Below are 21194 nucleotides of genomic sequence, written 5' to 3'. Positions count from 1 at the left end.
CTCGAGTTGATTCAGTTGGTCACGGGAAAGCATTTTGAAGATCTTTCTTATGTTCGTTTTGATGGTGAAACTTCTTGTTCGTGGCACCTAGTCGTATATACGACTCCAAGACTCCAAGAATGACAGGGACTTACTTATGAAAGAGGGGAAGGATAAAATCAGAGCTGCAATTGAGTTTCGCCGACATTGACCTTCTTTCTTCTGCACAAAAGTTGATCGTGGGTCACAATTGCTTTTTGAATATTCCAATAACGTGCGCCTCCCAAGGATGAAGAAATCAAGCTCGGCGATGGCACCGAGCTCGGCGATGGCACCGAGCTCGGCGATGGCACCGAGCTCGGCGATGGCACCGAGCTCGGCGATGGACCGAGCTCGACGATGGCACCGAGCTCGGCGATGGACCCAGCTCGACGATGGCACCGAGCTCGGCGATGGACCCAGCTCGACGATGGCATGCACTGCTGGGTTCCCAAAACTCACGTCCGCTCCAAGCCTACGCTGCTTTTAATACACGGCTTCGGAGCCAATGCAATGTCGCAACTCAATTACTTCGTCCCTCAATTGAAGTCCAAGTTCAATGTCTACGTCTCAGACCTCCAATTCTTCGGCAATTCCTACACGACCCGACCTGAGAGGACCAAGGCGTTTTAGGCCCAGTGCGTCAGGGCTCTTATGGATGCGCTTAATGTTACCAATATGGATCTTATGGGGATAAGTTACGATGGTTTCGTGGCCTACAGCATTGCGGTACGGTTCAAGGAACGTATGGGGCGAGTGGTGTTGGGATGCGTGGGAGTGTGCTTGGGGAAGAAGGACACAGAGAAAGGGTTGTTTTAGCTGAGTGTGGACGATGCCATTAATATTTTGATGCCTCAGAATCCCGAGAAAGTGAGAGAGTTGGTGGGACCGCCGTTTCACAAACCTCCACCGACCTGCCCGAATTATTTCCTAAATGATTTTATTAAGGGCAATTGCTTGCTTTATAAGTATGTGATTGGCCAGAAGAAGAAGAAGAAATAACAAGGGGGATGAAAATCTTAATACATCATTCTCTTCAACGTTTTCTTCACTCTGTCCGCAAATTGCTGTGAAATCCAATAAGAATTATGATTTGATACTTCGTCCGTATAGGAATGTGGAGGTTAAATGGGTGATACAAGTCTCCTTCTTCCCTGTTCCGTTTATTCCTTCTGTCCCTTCATTAAATGAGTTGGGGGGAAAGGGTCGGTCGGCCGGTAAGAGTAGCAAGACTGAAAGGAGCTCGGCCCTGTTGGCCAGCTTGAAGACGGGTGCAAATCTCGAACTTGGATTTAGTGGAGCACAACAACCGATCGAGCAGGTCGGCCAAATACCAAAAATATCAATCTTTCAAGATCGAGTTTGATGGGATTGGAGCAAAGTGACGCGCCCACGCAACCCATGCCAAAGTGGTCGACGTAGCTCTTGATCACTGGGAGGCAAGTATCCAAATTCTTTACAAATATTACAACGATGCCATCATAAATGATTTATTAGCTTACACACGATCCACTATACTGCAAGCAATTAATTATTAATCATCATCATTGAAAACTGAAATATAGAGTAAAAGTGTCTCGTGCGACATATTATTTATTGATGAATATTATTGAACTAACAACGAGCATTCTCGTTATATACGCTCTGTGCAAGCTCTTATTTTGCAGAAAAATCCTGAATCTTTCAGAAGACCTCCTTGAGACATAGAGACCTCCTGGAGGTAGAAGATCGGGATCCCCAAGATCTCCCGGATGAAGACCAGGATCTCCAAGATCTCCTGGAGACCTCACTGAGATATAGAGATCTCAGGGAGGTAAAAGACCAGGATCCCCAAGATCTCCTGGCACCAGAAGACCTCACTGAGATATAGAGATCTCAGGGAGGTAGAAGACCGGGATCCCCAAGATCTCCCAGATAAAGACCAGGATCCCCAAGATCTCCTGGAGACCTTCCTGAGATATAGAGATCTCAGGGAGGTAGAAGACCGGGATCCCCAAGATCTCCCGGATAAAGACCAGGATCCCCAAGATCTCCTGGAGACCTTCCTGAGATATAGAGATCTCAGGGAGGTAGAAGACTGGGATCCCCAAGATCTCCCGGATAAAGACCAGGATCCCCAAGATCTCCTGGCACCAGAAGACCTCACTGAGAGGTAGAAGACCTCACTGAGATATAGAGATCTCAGAGAGGTAGAAGACCTCACTGAGACAAAGAAGACCTCAGTGAGGTCCTGCCACAAGAAGACCTCAATGAGGCAGAAGACCTCACGGAGGCAGAAGACCTCAATGAGGCAGAAGACCTCACGGAGGCAGAAGACCTCAATGAGGCAGAAGACCTCACGGAGACAGAAGACCTCAATGAGACAGAAGACCTCAATGAGGCAGAAGACCTCAATGAGGCAGAAGACCTCAATGAGGCAGAAGACCTCACTGAGGCAGAAGACCTCACGGAGGCAGAAGACCTCAATGAGGCAGAAGACCTCAATGAGGCAGAAGACCTTACGGAGGCAGAAGACCTCACTGAGGCAGAAGACCTCACTGAGGCAGAAGACCTCACGGAGGCAGAAGGCCTCACTGAGGCAGAAGACCTCACCGAGGCAGAAGACCAGCGAAGATCTCAAAGATCTCCCGGAGCAAAAATGGCCGGAATCCCCAAGATCATCCGGTGCTATAAGCAAAAACAACTCATAAGAACATAGTTCTGATCTCACATAAAAGATTAGGGCACGGGACCACAAATGAAAAAGCTAAACTCCGACCTCCCAAAGGAGCTCGAATCATCAGGTAGAGAGACTTTGATCTCACACAACAGCCAAAAGTGTCAAAACACCATGACGATCTCAAGAAAATGAGCTCGGTACTGGTAAACACAATAGGCAGCCCGAATAAGGCTCACCAAGAGAGCAAGAAATTAAGTCCGACTTCACAAAAGAGCTCGGGGCACCAAAGTGAAGAAAGTGAAATTCCGAACTTCGGAGCTCGCGATATAGACACCATCACAGGCTATAGGCACAAAAGCCTAAGCGAAAAGCAAAGAACCGAGCTCTCAGCTCGGATGAACTCGCAACAAGAAAACACTCAAGTAGAATAAAGCTAAATACAGAAGAAATAACAGAGAACCGAGCTCCCTCTACGAAAAGGCCCACAAATGCAGGAACGCATAAAAGGATAAACAAAGGCGAAGGACCATGCTCACAGCTCGGATTAACTCACAGTAAACAGACGTTCAGCAAGAATAACCCAGGAAGAGGAAAACAACAAAAGAACGAGTACTCTATCCCAGTGGAGCTCACAGCTCAAACCACACCGACTACCAGAAGGTTATCTCAAGAGGAAGAAGGTATTATATTCCTGAGCTCGCATCAATGACGCGATCGTGAGCCTAAAACAGAAAGACCCTCATGAAAATAAGAGAAACTCGCAAGTCAGAAGCTTAACCAGACTCCGAGCTCTTAGCCCGGGTTGGTTCGACCAGCAGAGTCCCAGTAGAGCCGGCCTAGGTCCATCAAATAAGTAAAGTTGACAAAACTAGAAGACAGCGTGAGTAGAAAATAATGATGAGGCACAGGCCGAGGTGAAATATCATTCATCATCAAATACACATCTCCAGATAGCCATACATTTAAACACCAAGGTAAAGGGATAAAGAAATAAGGCAAGTAAAGGACGTTTTGACAAGAGCCGTTCTCAAGCTGCACGGCCATTAGTGAAGCCTAAGTATTTACCCCCTCACCAGTCATGGAATAACTGCTGAGGAGGTAAAGGGGCAATTGATAACCTCCAGATCTTTCCTAGCCCAGGAGTAAGGTTGGGTCCAAAAGAAGGCCAAAGGTCCAAAGCCCATCAGATCATACGCTCGAGAGGCGGCTCGACTTCACGAGCCTGGGCCAGCAACCCAGGGCGATCCGGATCAGATATGAGCACAAGCCCCATAAGGGAGTAGGCTCAATCACTCACCAGCCCTACCCGCATGAGCTCTGGAGAGCATTAAATGGCCGTTACGCATGGAGCAGGGGCCTGACACAACCGTACGTACGGGCCTGAGTGAAAAGGACAGGAAAGCACTATATACTGGAGGGTCTTCTCCTTCAAGGGATGGACTCTCTCTCCTGCTCCTTCTTCCTTAACTCCATTTTTATTTTCTCTGCAACTCTTGCCTAGATATACTACTCTTATTCATGAAACCTGACTTGAACGTCGGAGGGTCTCCGCTGGGGCATCCCGGTGGACCCTTGACCATTTTTCCTTATTTTGTAGGTCCCTTCCTCAGATAGAACATGGAGAGACCCATTTGACCCATCCGCTGTAGCCCAAAAAGAAATCAAATCCATATAACAGGGGACGAGAGAGAACCAGATCTATCGGATATGGAGCCCAAGGAGATTTAGAGTTATCAAGAACAATACAATTCAATGAATTCCATGTAATGCATGAGCAATCAAAGCCTTGAATTTTCCTTTTTTTTTTTTTTTTGAAAAATGAGGGATTTGATTTTTCAATTCATAATATATATGATATTATTTTACTTTTATATATGATGAAAATTATTTAAATTAAAAAAATGAAATTTATTTATTCTAAATGAGATAATTAAAAAAATAAATTAAATTAAATTAATATGAAATTCTTGAGTTGAATGTTCTTTTATGTCATGATGCAGACTTGAACATTGCCAAATTAGGTAGCATGTAGTATTTTGTATTATGTAATATCTATAAAGTGATTGGATGTATGCTTTGAATAAAATTTACAAAAATTGCACTCATTTATAAAAAGTATATCTATAATTATTTTTAATATGAGCTAAATAAATATAATTAATATCAAAACAATAACTTTTATATTCCATTTCTTAATATATTGTCACTCATATTACTTTATTTTTTTAAAAAATATTTTATTAAAATATTTTTAAAAAATTATCATATCAGCTCAATTACACCCGAATTAATCAGTCTCTCGCGACACGCTATTCTAAGATCCAAAATACTAAGTAGAAAAATCTAAAATAATCTCAAACTGAATAATAGAGTTTAGAGGTTCAAACCAAAACTTATAACTCAGCATATAATACAGCTATGGCCAGTGGCGGAGTCAGAAGCTTCCCTTTGGTAGGGTACCGCCGCGCCGCTGCGGCACTTTCATCCCCTTCAAAACATTTTCCGATCGCCGGTACGGCAGGTGCCCCCTTGCCGTACCTTCCCTCCGTCCCTAGCTATGGCTGTATTAGCTTTTCGCCAAATTCAATTAGATTTTAATTTGATTTAATTAAAATAACATGTGTAATCACTTGTCAATTGTTCAAACTCAAAATATTATCCTCCCTTAACGATAGTGTAGAAATATAAACTTTAGAATTCATTTCAATATTAATGGGTCAAATCCTAATTTTTTAGTCAAATTAACACTTCCCATAATGATAAGACTTTTGCTAAAGTGAATTTAACAATATACTAAAAATAATCGATCAGATCTACTATAAAAGCCTGTTAAGAATTTTGAATAATCATTTCATATAAAATTTTACTCATATTATACAATACAAAAATATTCAAATTACAATAAAAATTAGTCTGATAGTAAATGCATCTTACTCTCTCAATTCTTAATTTTCATTTAAAAAAAAAAAATTAAATTACACTCCAAATTGTTATCTTTTAATTTTATTCACAGTTTGATCTCTTGAGTTATAATTTAAATTTTTTAAATTTATTTTTGATTATTTAAAAAAATTAATATGTTTAATTAAATCAAATGATATATAATTCGAAAGATTCAAATATTATAAAAAAAAATCGCAAAATATAGCACGATTCTTTATGTCTTCCGATAGTCGAAAGAGAAAAGCTGACAAATTCAACTAGGCATCTTGTTTACTTTATTATTCTTTCAACTAATATACCTTATTTTTTCTATATTTTTTTATATAAATTAATAATTATGATAATATAAAATTTACCCAAAAAAATAATAATATAAAAAATCTTAAACCTACTCTCACTCTCACGCACATTATTATATGTTAATGGCGTGAAATAGGGCTTAGTATTATGAAAAAGAAATTAATTACCCAATGAGAAGAGAAGAAGACTTCTTTTACTTTTGTTGTTATATCAATACTTTCGGACCAAGCAATTAACCACCATTTTCACATCTTCTATGCTTTTTCCAAGGAATCTAACCTATTTCCTCCTTCAAGCTTCATGAGATTCTTTTTTTTCTTTGATTTTTTTAAAGAAAAAAAAAAAGGAAAATGAGGGAATGTGGAGCAGTGCTAGTTTATGAAGAAAAGCACAACAAATAGGAGTTCAGTTGACCTCTAAGTCACGCTTTTGTCGGACTTTCAGTTTGGTCAACAGTCAACTCATGGACGCATATCGCTGTAAATACTTTACCCTGTAATTTGATTTTTTAATAATTTAATATTTCTTAATTTTAATTATGTTAATAATATAATTTTCTCGTTAAGAATCACTAAATTTCAGTAATCAAACCAATCAAAAAAAAAAAAAAGATTATTGCTTGCCTATAAAATTATTTTTGTTATTTGATTTCTCACTAATGTGTCCATTTTAATAAAATAGAGTGAAAACAGAAAATAATTATTTCAAATTATGAAAATATCAAAACGGAATACTTCAACCGAATCCATCAAAATTTTATCATGTATACTACACTCGACGTGACAGAACGCGAGCTGATTAGCTACAGCACGTTCCATATATATGCATTGGCATTATGGTGCTGATGATGATGCTGATTGGTGGATGTAAATCATCAACTTTTGATCAGTGTGTTGCTTTGACACTTGGAGATTGCTTAGAACACGGAATTAAAAGATGAAAAAGTTGAAGATCGAGTCTCCAATCCATTAATTTCCAGTCTATCTCAACTGGGTATCATTCAACACTTGAAAGCAACTCATATTTCCATGGAATTTTGGGACCAAAAATTTCCACCACAAGATCAACTCATCTTATGAGATGAATATGAAAAACAATATCAGCTTGAAACCTCATCCAGAAGTTTATACCTTCTCACCTTATTTCTAAAAACTTGCTTTGTGATCCCAATGTTGTTTGATATCTCTTCTGATTTTGTCCTTCTAATAAGCTTTTCTTCTAATTTAGCATTTGAGATGAGTCTCCTTCTGGTCACCGGTGATCTCTCTGGCGACCTCTGTTTCTTGATGGGGCTATTTATTTGCAGCTGAAGACTACCTCTTTGGCTCTTTAAACCTGCTTTGTTCTTGTCCTGGGTGTTCTTGATGCTGTCATCCTCGCTGGTATTTTTGTTTGATGATGATGAATTGGAAGAAGTCTGTGATTTTTCTTTGGTTTCATGGCTGAGACACCAGTTACAGACTTGGTAGGACTCAGCTTTGGGATAAAGATTACTGCAGTATCTGTGAAAATTTCAGTGTGTTAAAGAATTCCAAGACTGATAACCACAAAGAATTTTGATCGTTGAAATGGATAAAATCCAGAAAGACTTTGATAATGAAATAAATTTATAGCAGATGGGTACCTGTGCTGAGATCTGAATTGACAAATCTTGCACTGAAAAAGCTCATAAGAAAGGCCACAATCTCCACACATGCAACATTCAGGGCTTGGATGTGCTGATGCAATGGCTCCTTTGGGTGGTGTGGTCATATTTGCTTTGTTTCAGAGAGAGAGAGAGAGAGAGAGAGAGAGAGAGAGAGAGAGAGAGGGAAGTGGCGATGAGTTGGGGAGACGGCCACAGAAATTTATAAAGAAACCAGAAGACATGAGGGGCCGGTGTTTAATTGCACACGCTAATTACTATATATGGATATGATATCAGGAGACCCGTGGCGCGTTTCAAAAGTAATATAATAATTCATTTTTTATCCTAAATGATAATTACATAATTTAATGTTGTTAACAAACAATTAAATTATTATTATTATTATTATTATTATTATTATTATTATTATTATTATTATTATTATTATTATTATTATTATTATTAAAGAGAGATCTTGGAATGGTAGATGAGCTAAATCTAGTTTAATAAAATATAATGATATGGGTAAGTAAAGAAGATTTGAAGAGTAGACAAATGAAGACTCCTCTAATATAAATTGGGAAATAAAAATGGAGTAAAGATGTTTATTAAAGAGAAATGAAGCATCAAAGCAACCACCTTGCAATAAAACAATTGTGACCAATAGAGTATAGTGTTTGGATCCCACATCACGTAAAGAATCTTAATTTAATTGGAATCATGGAATGAGATCAATACGTTTACACAGCTATATTTAATGCTGGCCAAAGATTGATTCAATCTAGGTTTAGGTGAGCCAAGTTATATGGTGATGGAAGAGAGAGACCCGTGTGGTTATGTGTTTTAATGAAAGGAAGGAAAGGAAAGGAAATTTCTTCCCACTTGGGGAAGTGGGGATGCTTGCACAGAAGCGTAAACGTCTCATTGGGGTGATTTCTAGAAAAACCTAGAAAAATTTGTTGCTTGCACACAATGCAATCGCCGTGTTTCGCAAACATGAGACCCACACACAGTGCAATATGCAATGCTAAGCTTTACAATAAAGCTGATGGGTAGAAGATATTGGTGCTCCAATATCCAAAGTCTTCAACCACAAACGTCAGAAAGCAGCTGGCCCTGGTTTCTCAAGATCCAACATTTACAGAGAATGAATCCCTGATTTGCTAAGGGCTAACAAATCAGGACACTCAACAATGAAATGGAATAAGAAGATAAACAATTCACATGGACTAGAATATCACTTCATGTCACATGGCCAATACAGGGTGCATCTTTAACAGTATATTGGGTTCTATAGAGTCTTCATAATCTGAGACACATTCCTACGAAAATGCCTCCAAAAAATATATATATATATATATAGTAGATTACCTGTAATAATCACTTTCAGCTAAAATCTTTATAAATAAAAAATTCTCTCTCTCTCTCTTATTTGCTTATCTAATCCTCAAATATGATCATTCCAGCTTTATATAAAAGTACAAAAGATATTTGATCACAAGCTGTGCCAGAAATAAGACGAGGAAACCAGAAGCGAGGCAAATAGCTGGCTTACAATCATGTAGCAACTAAAAGAAAGACCATGTTTCCTGTTAGTGAGTGTTTACAAACATTTTTTTTATAAATATTTTATTATGAGAAATGAGCAACACGAATCAATGTGGAACTAGTCAAAGTGGGGTTCCCGTCCACCCTCACCACCTTATCAATTTAACAATTCAAAGCATGTTACCTGAGAGTGATGATTTGAACTTGAATCTTTCCAAATAAATAAAGCTAGGATAATCTAACAAGGAATATTAACTGCCCAATAACAATGTTGTTAGAAAATCAAAGCAAGGACAAGAACAGACCACACACCATATCATTGCTGGCATGTTTATGCATCTTATGGAAAAAAAGAGAATCTCTTCCTACTTAAAATAAAATCCCCACCAGAAAGTTAATAAGTTTTACACCCTTTCTCACACCATCTTAATTTTATTGTCAGTCTTGCACTTTGCTAATTGGCCCAACCCTCTACTCTCGACTTACATCCGATTACCTTAAGCAGACAGCAATTAAAACGTAATCAGGGAAATTGTAACTGAAACTTAACCCCAGTGCCAGAGAAGATAAGTAGAATACAAAAGTGCATTTATTCAGTATAAAAACTATTTGAAATAAAGATATCTACATCAGAAGAAAATCTCATCTGTACAGGAACATTTTCAACAAATACATTAACAAACAGATTTTTTCGCATCAAGGAGAAAAACAAAAAAGTGGGAGAGAGAGAGAGAGAGAGAGAGAGAGAGAGAAGTAACTGAGGCTCTACAAGAAAATTTAACTATGGAAACAACTTATTTGGGATTGCTACTTATTCTCAGGGACCTCAAGCCTTTACACAGTCAACTAATTTCCTACTACCAATAAAAGATTGGCTTCCTGTATCTTTCCTGAGCTTTTGCAGAACCAAAACATACCACTCCATTTATAATTCACCAGATACCATCTGTAATGACAATAATAGAAATCGATCAGTTTGAAAATTTTAACATCCTTGTTATGAAATCTATCAATTCATCCAATAATGGGATATAGTTCCGCAAATGCATAACAATGAAATCATAATTCAACTCCCTGCTAAAACCAATGCTCTACAACATACGTGGAATTCAAACTGAGATTACACATCCTCAGATGAGCATCAAAGGCAGAGAGTATATGCTAAAGTTGGGAGACAACCAAAGACGAGGACTTCCAGAATTTCTGCAATTGCATTGGCAAACTTACTAGGTGAATGGCTCATCAAATCAATTAATTCATTCATGGGAATTAGATACCCTTACAAGTTTGCAATTAACTTCATGTTTTCAAGATCCTAACCATCAATTATATAGGTGTTTCAAAGCACTTTAAATCATCATATATAGCTCTTTCTAAAATGGAAAGGCAGCCAATTAAATATTACAATTAAATTTTGCATGGTTACTTTAAAAAATTGAAAATTGCAATTATGCCCAAGGTCCATAAATATGGTCAATTAATTGCACGATGTCACACATATTCCCCAGAGGCCAAGAGCATGAGATGAGAGAGAGAGAGAGAGAAAGAGAGAGACCTGCCTGCACTCTTCAATAAAGGCAGATTATGCTTAGCTCTGTGCACACTCAAGAGGGTGCAAAGTTCCTTCAGTAAATTCATGCATCCGAAAACGCTCCAGAAGTTCAAAGGGGCTGCAACTAACATAATAGATTCTCGTAAAAACAATGAATAGTATGGAGTTTTTCTTTTAAAAAATATCTTCTAAAATAACAAGGAATAGTCTTTGATCAAAGCCATGGCCTACAATCAAAGATTGAACAGGGAAGTTGGTATGCAACTGGCGTCAGTGAGCAGAGCCGCCTGGTGCATGAAAGGCTGAAAATACATCATGCACAAATTCACCTAATAAAAGAAAATCAAACTAACATATATTATAGAACCTTGTATTTGAAAATATACAACACCGTTGTTTCTTTAAAACCAATCTGAACCCAATTGAGCTAACACAATGAAATAAACGTTCAATCATGTTTGCAATGAACCTAAAAGGGGGAAAAGAAGAGAGGCAGAGAGAATCAAGTCTGGCTCATACTCAAAAGGATATTGTGCATTTTAAGCTCCTAGCTAAGATTGTTTCTGCAAGGAATAAACCACGTAAAACTATTCATGTTTACTGTCTGACTTTTCTTTTTTCGGGTTTTGCTTGGTCTATATGTGTTAATATAACTTGAATTTTACTGGGAGTGAGAGCAAACAAAATAACGATTAAAATATATCAATAGTAAATTTTTTAGGCAAGTATGAAATTTTAGACTTACAGGATAACTTCACGATTATGGCTTAATCTATGCTGATTGCTTTCCATGGCTTCCAACACATTAGAAGTTTCTGGTCCAGCTGATCCTCCAGTTACGATTGATGGGACAGAAGCAGTTGGAGACCAAATCTAGAACCGTTAAAAGAATTAGAAAACTACACCATGCTGCAGCCAAAAGAATTTTCATCAAACTCACCTTTATCGTGTTGTCAATACCACTTGTAGCCACAACACAATCAAATGGATGGCACTGCACACAATTCACAACTGTAGAGGGAGTTAAACAAATCAATAGTAGGAAGGTCAAACCTCATACACATTCAAGAGAAAGGGGGGGGGGGGGGGGGGGTAGAAGATTACCAGCTTCATCTCCAAGCAGCATTTTTATTAGTCTACCAGTTTGCTTTTCCCAAATAAACCATCTACCATCATCACTTCCACTCGCTACATACTCACCTGAAAATCAATAATGATAGATCGAATCTCAAGTAGAAGTCAAAAATTACATAAAAGTTTAAGATACATTCACAATGACCCCAACCAATCTACCAACCATGCACATAACGGCCAGAATGTAGTGCATTGAGTGCAAAAAACACATTGTTCATATAAAACGCGGATACAAGCACTACAGACCGTGACCAGCTCAGGCAGTATATCCATCTTCACGTTATTGTGATTCCTTATGGTTAAATTGAAAAATCCCGTCTTTCCAAAGTGTTTCTTTCTCTTTCTGGTTTAATTTTGCTAGACTTAACAATAAGGTAACCAAATACTTGTTTGCATCATTGCATCAAGATACAAAGAAGAGTACTGCTTGGGACTTGGGAGTGTACATGTAATCATACAAATATGGTTTATGTGTTTGTATGTTTTGCATATATAAAGTACCTCTCTGGCCCAGAAAACTGGCCTGCTTTATGTCAGTTCCAACATTACAGTGGCCAACAAATCTTTGCTTCATATCAATGACTGTCTCCGGCTGCAATGTTAGTATATACCATAAGCAAAATTTAACTAGCAAGAGCAAGAATAAGGATTACTACATATATATACCACAAGCAAAGTTTAACTTGCAAGAGCAAGAATAAGGATTACCATATACATATATCAACCACAAGAACATAACCATCCAAAATCTAATGAAACCACATGCACAACTAAGCATATACAATTTGCAGGTGGACAAAGAATTCTAGATAAATGATTTAGAGTCTAAAGGAAGAGAGAGAATTGGAAAGACAAATATTGTCTATTTGCTAAATTATCCCTCTAACTGATATTCAGTTTCACTGTTTCAGTATTTTATTTTCATACATTTTCCACCGAGTCTTACAATAGATACATATTTGAGGGTCTTGCTGCTTTGCATTATTACTGGCAGATTAGTTACTAAGCAACAGGTCAATCTCAACTCTCAAGAGGCCAGTAACTAATCATTACAGACTACCCTGTCTAAACAAGGTAAATCTCAGATAATCTTTCCCAAAGAGCAACCTAACAGTTGGGCAAGTAAGAAACTGAAAAATGAAGTGATTCCATTTTGGTGATTAATGTAAAACAGCATCAAGCCCTCTATAAAAGATCAAAATATAACCTGATAAGGCTTCCGATCATTTTGTGATGATGAAGGTGATCCGCAGGAGCCATTTACACAACTTGTTTCTCGAGTTGAATCACCTCTTCGATGAATCCTCAAATTTAAACTTCCGTGAAGAGTATTGGGTTCAATTTCACGTCCTTCATCACCTGATATTGACGTTTCAAAGTCCAATTCCAATTCCTCATCATAGTCAGAATCTTCTCTTTCAGACGTAGGACCATCTTGTGAAGCATCACTGTTAGCCTCTGAACGATAAAGTATGTCACTTAGTGACAATGCTCTTCCACTATGAGATTCAGACCTCAGAGGCCCATCATTTGCTTTATTAGTTTTTTCTGCTTCAGCTGGTCATGCAAATATACAATTAGATGCACATATATAAAATCAAATGTAAAAGATGTAATTTATTCCAGTGAAACAGTGAGTTTATTTTAATACCAGATGCTAATTATTCCAAACAACATAATAATTCCGTACAATTAATCAACAATGTTTCATCAGTTGATAAATGGGACAATTCAACCGAGTAAGAGGCAGGGAAGGAACAAAAAGGCAGGCACAAGACTTAGCAATCAACACACCTGCAGCAAGATTCTTTTGTAAGTTATCTATCAATTCTGCAATTTCAATATTGGATGGGACCACAGATTGAGCGGCAACAGCAAACTCTAGAGCTTCTTTGTATTTTCCCAACTGCAAGAAGCTAATAATAATAAGGTAATGATGGACAAAAATAAACCGATTAGGTCAGTTCAACATCGTCATAGTTGCATTAAAGTTCCCTTGCCGTTTTGTTCCAACTTCTAAGTTGGAACTTATACCTCATAGACAATGTGCAAACAGATGCCATATAATCTTTAAAGCAACATGCTGGAGAAGGGGAAAAAAAGGAAAAGAATGCAACAGAATCTTAATGGTCCAGTGAAACGCCAGAAACTGCATTGTCCATGCATAAGTTTACATGATACATATGATTAAGACAAAATAATCACAAAATAAGCATATCAGAAAAAAAAGGCATGGGATCCAGGATGTCAGCAAAAATGATGAAGAATAAAAATATATGCAAAATAATGTTGTTAGATGTCCCAAAAAAAACAGGATTTAATCATAGTATCAGACCATACCAAAATGTTAACAGGAAAAGATCCAAGGACACATGCACTAGAAAAATTAAATAAGGATGAGAAAAGAAACTGCTGCACTTCACATCTCAAGATAAATTTAATGTGCCATATCCACTGAAGAGAATTAGACGACAGAAGAGATTTTGGTTAACTAGTGCCATTTGCCCCTATATTTGTTAGAAACAGTTGAATATTTGGTAAAAAAAGATCATGATTTTATACCATGGAATTACCTGTGACAAAGCTTCAGACATATAATAAAGGGCTCTAAAGGAAGAGCTGTCTATTCTTCGAGCATTATAGCAATCTCTTATGGCCATGTGAACGTCATTTTTCCACTTCCTCTGAAAACAAAAGGCAAAAGTAAATAATACATTACTAGAAATGCATATTAATTAAAAGAAATAGAAACCACATATCACAACAAATTATCAAGAAACCTTAAGCAACAGCCCTGCACGCGTGCAGAGACAATCGTGCCTGATTGCAGGACCAATATCATGACCATACCGATCCAACACTTCATTGCAAGCCTCAATTCCTTCGTAATAATTTGAACCCTCTAAGCATTTTTCAGCAATTTGAACCAACTTTCTACACTTTTCAAGCTGTAGAAACATATTAGACTAGCAAATATAAAATCAAAGAAACAGTGCCAAGCTTAATAATACCAGCATTACTTTTACCAACAGTAAATAAATAAGTATACCACAGAAGCAACATTGCTTTTGAAACAAAGACTGCCTTTGTAGACAACAGATGGTGGTGGTTGCAATTCTAGCCCATTGAGAATAGGATTGAAGGTCATTAGTTTTGAAGCATCACCTGAAGCATATCGCATAGCACCCCCTCCAGCTGCAAATCACAAGAATGATTTATTAAATCATCTCATCAACTTTGCTCATATAACCAAGAATACTACAAACTAGAAATGGTACATCACTTTGTCACACAATTGGATCCATGTTTTAATATATAATAGATCATACATTAAACTGTCACTTAAAATTGAAAGTGGACACCAGAAGAGACCACATGGTTGGTAGAATAGGATGCAGACATATTTAAATATTTACAAAGGAAATACAACACCAAGGTCCAGTAATAGTAACAGCTTTAAGTAAAAGAAACGAAGGGTACGATCTTCAAAATGAACAAACATAATGACAACATAGCCAATGATGAAGAAGCATACCATGATTTACATTCATGAGGTATACATGCTCTCCACTGTAACTAAGTAGAACCTCATCTCCACTCGGACTAAATGTCACGTGAGTTAGATGCAATCCTGAACGTCCCTGCAAGGGAGGGAGCAGGAACACTAAGCGTTTCTATAAGGATTCTAGAAAATAAATAAGAATCCATTCTAATTCATCTTAATAAGCAAGATGTCCTTTTTCTTTCCCTCCTCCTTCCCTTAGTTGTCAGCCAAATAAGACCATAAAATATGATTGTGAACTTCAAGAAATCAAACAACAAAATAGCAATTAAATAATTAATTCAAAACTCACACGTTCAGAAAGATGCATTGGGCAGAAATAGTTAACACAAGGAGGTGGAGGCATCCTTTTCCGACAGGAAGTCAGAGGAGGCAGCATCCTTCTATCATATAGACGAGCAAAGGCATCACTGCTAACATTCAAGAATGGGATTAGTTGACATAGTAGTGATAACAAAAGTTAAAAAGATCTGTAATGTGGTCATTAGACTTGCCTCCCACCAACTAGGAGCAGATGAGGCCGGCTGGCACTGATGTCACAAGATTTTAAAGCAAGCGTCTGTCTAGGGGGATCAGGTAATGACCTCTTTGCCCCGCAACGCAAGTCAAGCTGACATCAAATACTAAATGTGATGATTATATACTTGACGAGGGAAAAAAGTTTAAAAACAGGACATCCAAAATCATAAATGCAGAAGAAAAATAAGTCGAGCAAACTTCATAAAATTCTTGCAAGGAACTCAAAACTGCCTACCTGCAACGACTAATAATATTTGAGATTCATTTTACCTAAGATCAAAGAAAGCTCTATAACTTTGTGGCCTAGATCTACAGCTCCAAAGAACAGGCTCATGGCATTCTAGCCAATTTGATACATCACATATCTATAAGTAAGTTTCTTGGTAAGTTGGGTTTCGAACCTATTACCGATACTAAGTAGCGGTCAAAACTTTTATCCATATTTCATAATATTATGCATGGATCAGATCTATCATGGACGAATACTTCAGAAAAAGTTGTGTATTGCACCATAACATTGCAACTTAACTTCAAAATCAAAATGTGACACGTCATAGTCCGGCGACCTTTTGCCAAACATGGGAAACTACAAACTCAGGGATCCAAGGGACCTACAGCTATAATAATCTTTTATTTGACATTTTTGTGGCATTTGACAAAAGCATATAAAATGAATTTTAGCTTATAACCAAGATCTACACTACTACAAACGTGAATTTCGAGTATCTTATATGTTAATCTACAATTGAGGATCGAGAAATTTGACATTGCCTCACAGTAATTACAGAATGAGAGATGCCATGTAAAAGAAAAGCAAAAATCATGCACAAATAATTGAAACCTATAAAGTAACAAATAGCGTTGCTTTCCAAGTTTGTTAAGGTAAACATAAAACTGTAAGGGACTCAACCAATCATTGAATATGATAGTGCAATACTATCAGAGCTTTAATACAGAAGGAAAACCATATCCTCAGCACATTAAGCGGAGAAATTCTACATTTATTTTGAACTTACTAGAACATTACGGCACTCTTGGGGTGAAGATCCAGCTGGTGGACAAGAAGCACCCTCCCGAAAGTCATGCTGTCTCAGTGTCCCATCTTCACTTGCACTCCAAACCACATTGGGATTTCCAACTTCAACCTGACAATGCAATAAGAGTGGATGGATGTTAGTGGGGAGAAAAAGCAAGTAAACAAATTTATTTTTCAGTATCAAATATCAGAAAATAATGGAATTTGTTTTTCTTGCTTTCATATTACTCTCCAAAAAAATCCCCTTTCTTAGGCTCTTAGCCATATATCTGATAAGATCTTACAGCTAATTTTTTTACTCTTCTAGTGTGACATTGATACACAGCTGTCGGAGCAATGGCATTATCATCTGGACCTATCCCACTTAGTCGAGACAAATTAAACAATCGAACCTGTGGAGAAAAAGAAAATCAAATTTTACCAATATTTAACTTTATATGGATAGTATTCACAAAAGAACTTGAATTCATCAGAACATTACTTCTGCATCTCCAGCTCCAGATACCACAAGCTCATCCGAAGTTTCAGGAATAAACTTCGTACAGAATATGTTTGCAGAATGCCCAGTATCTATAGAATGCAATAGCTTTCGACCATTATAGCTCCATATATTCATCTGCAGACAATTGAAGCATTACCAAATTTGACACTGCCATCATTTGATTTCTTGTGCCTATGTGCACATACACATGCATATAATCATGAGAACACAACGTGCAGCGTGCATGTGTGTGGAAGTGCCTCTGCACGCATGCGAGAGAAAAAGGAGAAAAAAGTAGGATATCTAGCTTTGACAGAATATTAGAAAATGCAGATAAAAATTTCATGTAAAGTAAACCTCAGCCAAATGTCAATGGCCATTGTCAAACCATATTGATTCAGAATCACAGCCATATTCACCATCCTTCCAAATAAGGCCAAAAAAAAAACACTTACCCTTTTCTTCTTTTGAATAAAATAGACAAGGTTATGAAAAAGTAGAAAATATGAAGTTTTTTACCAACAATCCAAAAGAAGTACAAGAATACTCCACTTTTAACACAACCGTTAATCGAAAATTAGTTGCAAAGAAATCAATCAGGTATTTACTGTATCATTGAAAAATACTAATAGAACATAGGACTTGTTCAGCAATGTTCTACAAAATGAGAACATGCATATCAGTCAGACAAGAGGAGCAGATTTAACTTCCACACACCAGTCTTTATGCAGGCAATCCAAATCATTAGGTCTTAGGTGACAAAATTTGAAATACACTTAACATACAGAAGACATAAAACACACATGCAACCACCCATCCATGAAAAGGTTTTACTAGAACTTTAGAAGTATTATACCCGAGTGTCATCTGATCCAGAAATCAAGAGTGACCCCGTAGAATTCCAAGCTATAGAGTTGACGCAACCCTGATGCCCCTGTTAGAGAGGGGAAAAAAAATATTGAGATGACAATTCTATTTGAAATGAAATTAGTGGTCTGAAGAGTAACAAATGAAACATTTTATGAAGACTAAACTCAGCAACCAATGAGGAAAAATGATTATTCTTGACAAGGGCAATATTACTACTAGTGTACAAGTAGACAGATTGACATAATATATGAGCCAGCTTTTGTAAGCCAATACCCTGTTCCACTTAAGCAGATATTTCCTAATCTAAACAATATAAGATGTACGGAAATCATGGGGGAAAAATAATGAGAGAAGATATTTAAAAAAAAATGAATATATACTTCTTGAATCTGTAATATCAGCAATCCAACATTAAATATCCATATCTAGACTAACCTCCAATTCATTTTCCTGGGAGAGCCTCCTTATCAACGAGGAATGCATTTGTAAACCGTGATTGATGTCCTACAAAACAACAAAGCATATCTCTTTGTATAAATCCAAAAGAAGCATATCCTTACATGTGCTAATGTTAAAGCACTCATTGCCTCTAAAAATCAAAATGATAAAGACAAAAAAAAAAAAAGACAAAACATCCCAGCTCTTCTCCCTGCTTAATTTATGAGAAATGACTAAATGAAAACTTTGAGAACTCAATGGGAGTGCATTAGATCTTGACATGGGAGACAAATCATGGCATTTGAATTTTACTTTCCTAGTGAATGAGCATTGTCTTACAGATTAAAATATACAGCCTCTAATCTTGCATGTATATAAAGTCTCTTCTTCTCTGGCCACCAATCCTCAATTTCAACCGCTTTTCTTTAATATTTCATTTATATAACTTTAAACACAGGTATCGAAAAAACGGGATTCTTAAGGACCAATGCCAAATTATGATTTTTCAACTACCCTCCACCAATGACCAGAGAAGCTTATTCAACTGATAATAATAATAATAATAATCAATAAGCTCAGTTCGAAAGTGCTAGCTTCAGCCAAAACGGCATTTGCATCCTGTTGCACTTCGTTAAGTCCACCTCAAAGACCAACTCCCAATAAACAATGTCAAATTTCAATCTCAATCAGAAAAAGCAATTGAAAACCTAACATTCTTTACCGCAAGCACGTAAAACCAAAAAAATTATTAAAGAAAACCTGAAATTTCTAATTAGATAAAGAAAGAATACTTGAAAGAAAAAAACAACAGCAATAGAAAATACATGGCGAGCGCGGAAGTATCTGCTTTCCAGCAAATTATATATATTGCCGTCGTGAAAACCGTAAGAATCCATTTCTCTTCTACTGCTTGAAGCTGCAGCGAAATTCCCCAAAACCCCAATCTCGATCGAAATTGAATTGATTGATTGATCACTCTGATCAGAGTTATAGTTGTGAATTACAGAGTCGGTTTGACGATGGTAATGCTCAAGAATAGCTACGCCAGTGGCACTTTCCCTATGGAGAAGGGGCTTTGCGCTGTACTGCTGCTATGCCAATAATAAAGAGGGAAATTTCATTTTATCATTAATTAATTTTTATTAATTAATTTAGTGGGTACCTTCACCTTCGGCCTTCGTGTGCATTGGTCATCAGTTTCTACACTTTTCTTTCTTCCACAGGTGAAATGGTTCTGCTACATGAGGAACTCGATTTGCCTGTATTGCGTAACTATTAAGCACCGTCGATTTCATGATCAACGGTTGGATGTCATTTTCAAAAGGAGATGCATGGTTGTGGGACCTTAGTGGCCACTGGATTGGATCTATGTCAGCCCAAGGGAAAAAAAAAGCTCTGAAGAATTTGGGTTTACAGATTTTGGGCCTTTTAGAATCCGCAAAGCCCAAATATCTTATTTTCTAATTTGTGTTCTACAAGAAATTGTTTAATATTATCAAAAGTCGCTAAAAAAGTTCAAATTAAAAAATTATACATTTTGTTGCTTAGTTTAATGTAAAGTAATATTTTAGTTTCTAATAAAATAATTATTTGACAAAAAATATATCAAAGTAAGATTTAAAAAGGAAAAGATGAAATTCTCTCAGAATCATTCTATAATATGATTATTTGAGTTTAAAAATATTAATATTCTATGGGACATCGCATTTTTCACCTTCATTAAAGTCCACAAACCGCATTTCCTTGCTTCCTCATATCTCTTCATTTGGAATCCTATAAATTATTGTCTGACATTCATATTTGCAGGCTGGCACTTTGATTCAACTAGCATACTGCATTTACAATATAAAGATACTTACATCAATTCATTAAAGTATTTCATAGATATAATAGGATTCATATGAAAATTTTATTGAATTTTCATATTTTGCATTAGGTTCAAATACAATGATCCAAAACCTTTTATAAATAAAATTCAATACCAAGACAAATAAACTTGATGTATTAACGATTTCACCATCCAAAATATTTAAAAAATAAATAAAATTTTAAGACCCGTCAACTTAACTCAAATACAAACCCTCAATCCAGTAAATCTCCACACAAATACCATCCTCACTTTCAAAAGACTCAACAACCAATTCAAAATGAAGCCAACAAAAAAAACTCCAACAACCGGTCAAAAAGCTTCAAAATTACCCCTGAATAACCAATAAAAGGAGAAATAGTTAAAAATCTTCCACAATGAAAAAAGCATAACCTAAGTCTCACATGCCCTCCATATGAAAGGTACCCATAAGAACAAAAAGAGGTTAGTGGAGAAAACTTATCCCCAACCATAACAAAAAGCTAATATTCAAATCAAGATAAGTTATTTTTACTTATAGTTGAAAGGAAATTAGATTTATAAATCCAATACAAAAATCTTATTTATTCCCATAATCTTATTTACAGATAAAAACTTGTATAACTATTATTGTTAATATATAAAAATATTAGTACGAATA

At 36.7% G+C, this 21194-nt stretch overlaps 2 protein-coding genes and 1 pseudogene across 10 annotated transcripts; 1 reads left to right on the top strand and 2 right to left on the bottom strand.

Annotated features, from left to right (window-relative positions):
- Nucleotides 1-396: 396 nt before the first annotated feature.
- Nucleotides 397-1020, top strand: LOC110608813 (annotated as a pseudogene).
- Nucleotides 1021-6603: 5583 nt separating this feature from the next.
- LOC110608507 lies at nucleotides 6604-7864 on the bottom strand. Its single transcript, XM_021747752.2, has 2 exons — nucleotides 7545-7864; nucleotides 6604-7422 (listed from the first exon to the last, which is right to left on the bottom strand). Exons 1-2 carry the CDS (start codon nucleotides 7670-7672, stop codon nucleotides 7020-7022), a joined length of 531 nt encoding a protein of 176 aa, XP_021603444.1. The 5' UTR covers nucleotides 7673-7864; the 3' UTR covers nucleotides 6604-7019.
- A 1802-nt stretch (nucleotides 7865-9666) lies between these two features.
- LOC110609236 (protein ALTERED SEED GERMINATION 2) lies at nucleotides 9667-19797 on the bottom strand. 9 transcript variants are annotated; one of them, XR_002487002.2, is made up of 21 exons: nucleotides 19512-19794; nucleotides 18685-18753; nucleotides 18236-18313; nucleotides 17380-17514; nucleotides 17183-17290; nucleotides 16879-17007; nucleotides 15838-15953; nucleotides 15636-15753; nucleotides 15317-15422; nucleotides 14831-14976; nucleotides 14562-14729; nucleotides 14355-14465; nucleotides 13576-13687; nucleotides 12989-13338; nucleotides 12283-12373; nucleotides 11752-11847; nucleotides 11588-11658; nucleotides 11393-11520; nucleotides 10651-10771; nucleotides 10198-10298; nucleotides 9667-10041 (listed from the first exon to the last, which is right to left on the bottom strand). XR_002487002.2 is itself a non-coding variant. In XM_021748677.2 (20 exons), the coding sequence occupies exons 1-19, from the start codon at nucleotides 19581-19583 to the stop codon at nucleotides 10684-10686; spliced, it is 2292 nt and encodes a 763-aa protein (XP_021604369.1). In that variant the 5' UTR covers nucleotides 19584-19794; the 3' UTR covers nucleotides 9667-10041; nucleotides 10651-10683. The 9 variants fall into 9 exon arrangements, 4 of the variants coding, with proteins under 4 accessions (XP_021604369.1, XP_021604370.1, XP_021604371.1 ...); XR_002487003.2 differs by having other exon boundaries at nucleotides 10655-10771; XR_002487004.2 differs by having other exon boundaries at nucleotides 10651-10765.
- Nucleotides 19798-21194: the final 1397 nt, after the last annotated feature.

This window comes from Manihot esculenta, chromosome 2 (genome assembly GCF_001659605.2).
Source record: "Manihot esculenta cultivar AM560-2 chromosome 2, M.esculenta_v8, whole genome shotgun sequence".
In the NCBI taxonomy this organism is placed as follows: domain Eukaryota; kingdom Viridiplantae; phylum Streptophyta; class Magnoliopsida; order Malpighiales; family Euphorbiaceae; genus Manihot; species Manihot esculenta.
Note: the sequence above shows the minus strand (reverse complement) of the source record. Positions and strands in the feature narration are given on the sequence as shown.

What these genes read in the sequence shown, in the direction of transcription:
- LOC110608507 (XM_021747752.2), bottom strand. Translation starts at nt 7,672, where the DNA reads ATGACCACACCACCCAAAGGAGCCATTGCATCAGCACATCCAAGCCCT. An exon ending in CAATTCAGATCTCAGCACAG is followed by an intron (nt 7,423 to 7,544) that starts GTACCCATCTGC and finishes AAATTTTCACAG; the next exon opens with ATACTGCAGTAATCTTTATC.
- LOC110609236 (XM_021748677.2), bottom strand. Translation starts at nt 19,583, where the DNA reads ATGGATTCTTACGGTTTTCACGACGGCAATATATATAATTTGCTGGAA. An exon ending in CCCAGGAAAATGAATTGGAG is followed by an intron (nt 18,314 to 18,684) that starts GTTAGTCTAGAT and finishes CCTCTCTAACAG; the next exon opens with GGGCATCAGGGTTGCGTCAA. An exon ending in AAAGCAATGTTGCTTCTGTG is followed by an intron (nt 14,730 to 14,830) that starts GTATACTTATTT and finishes ATGTTTCTACAG; the next exon opens with CTTGAAAAGTGTAGAAAGTT.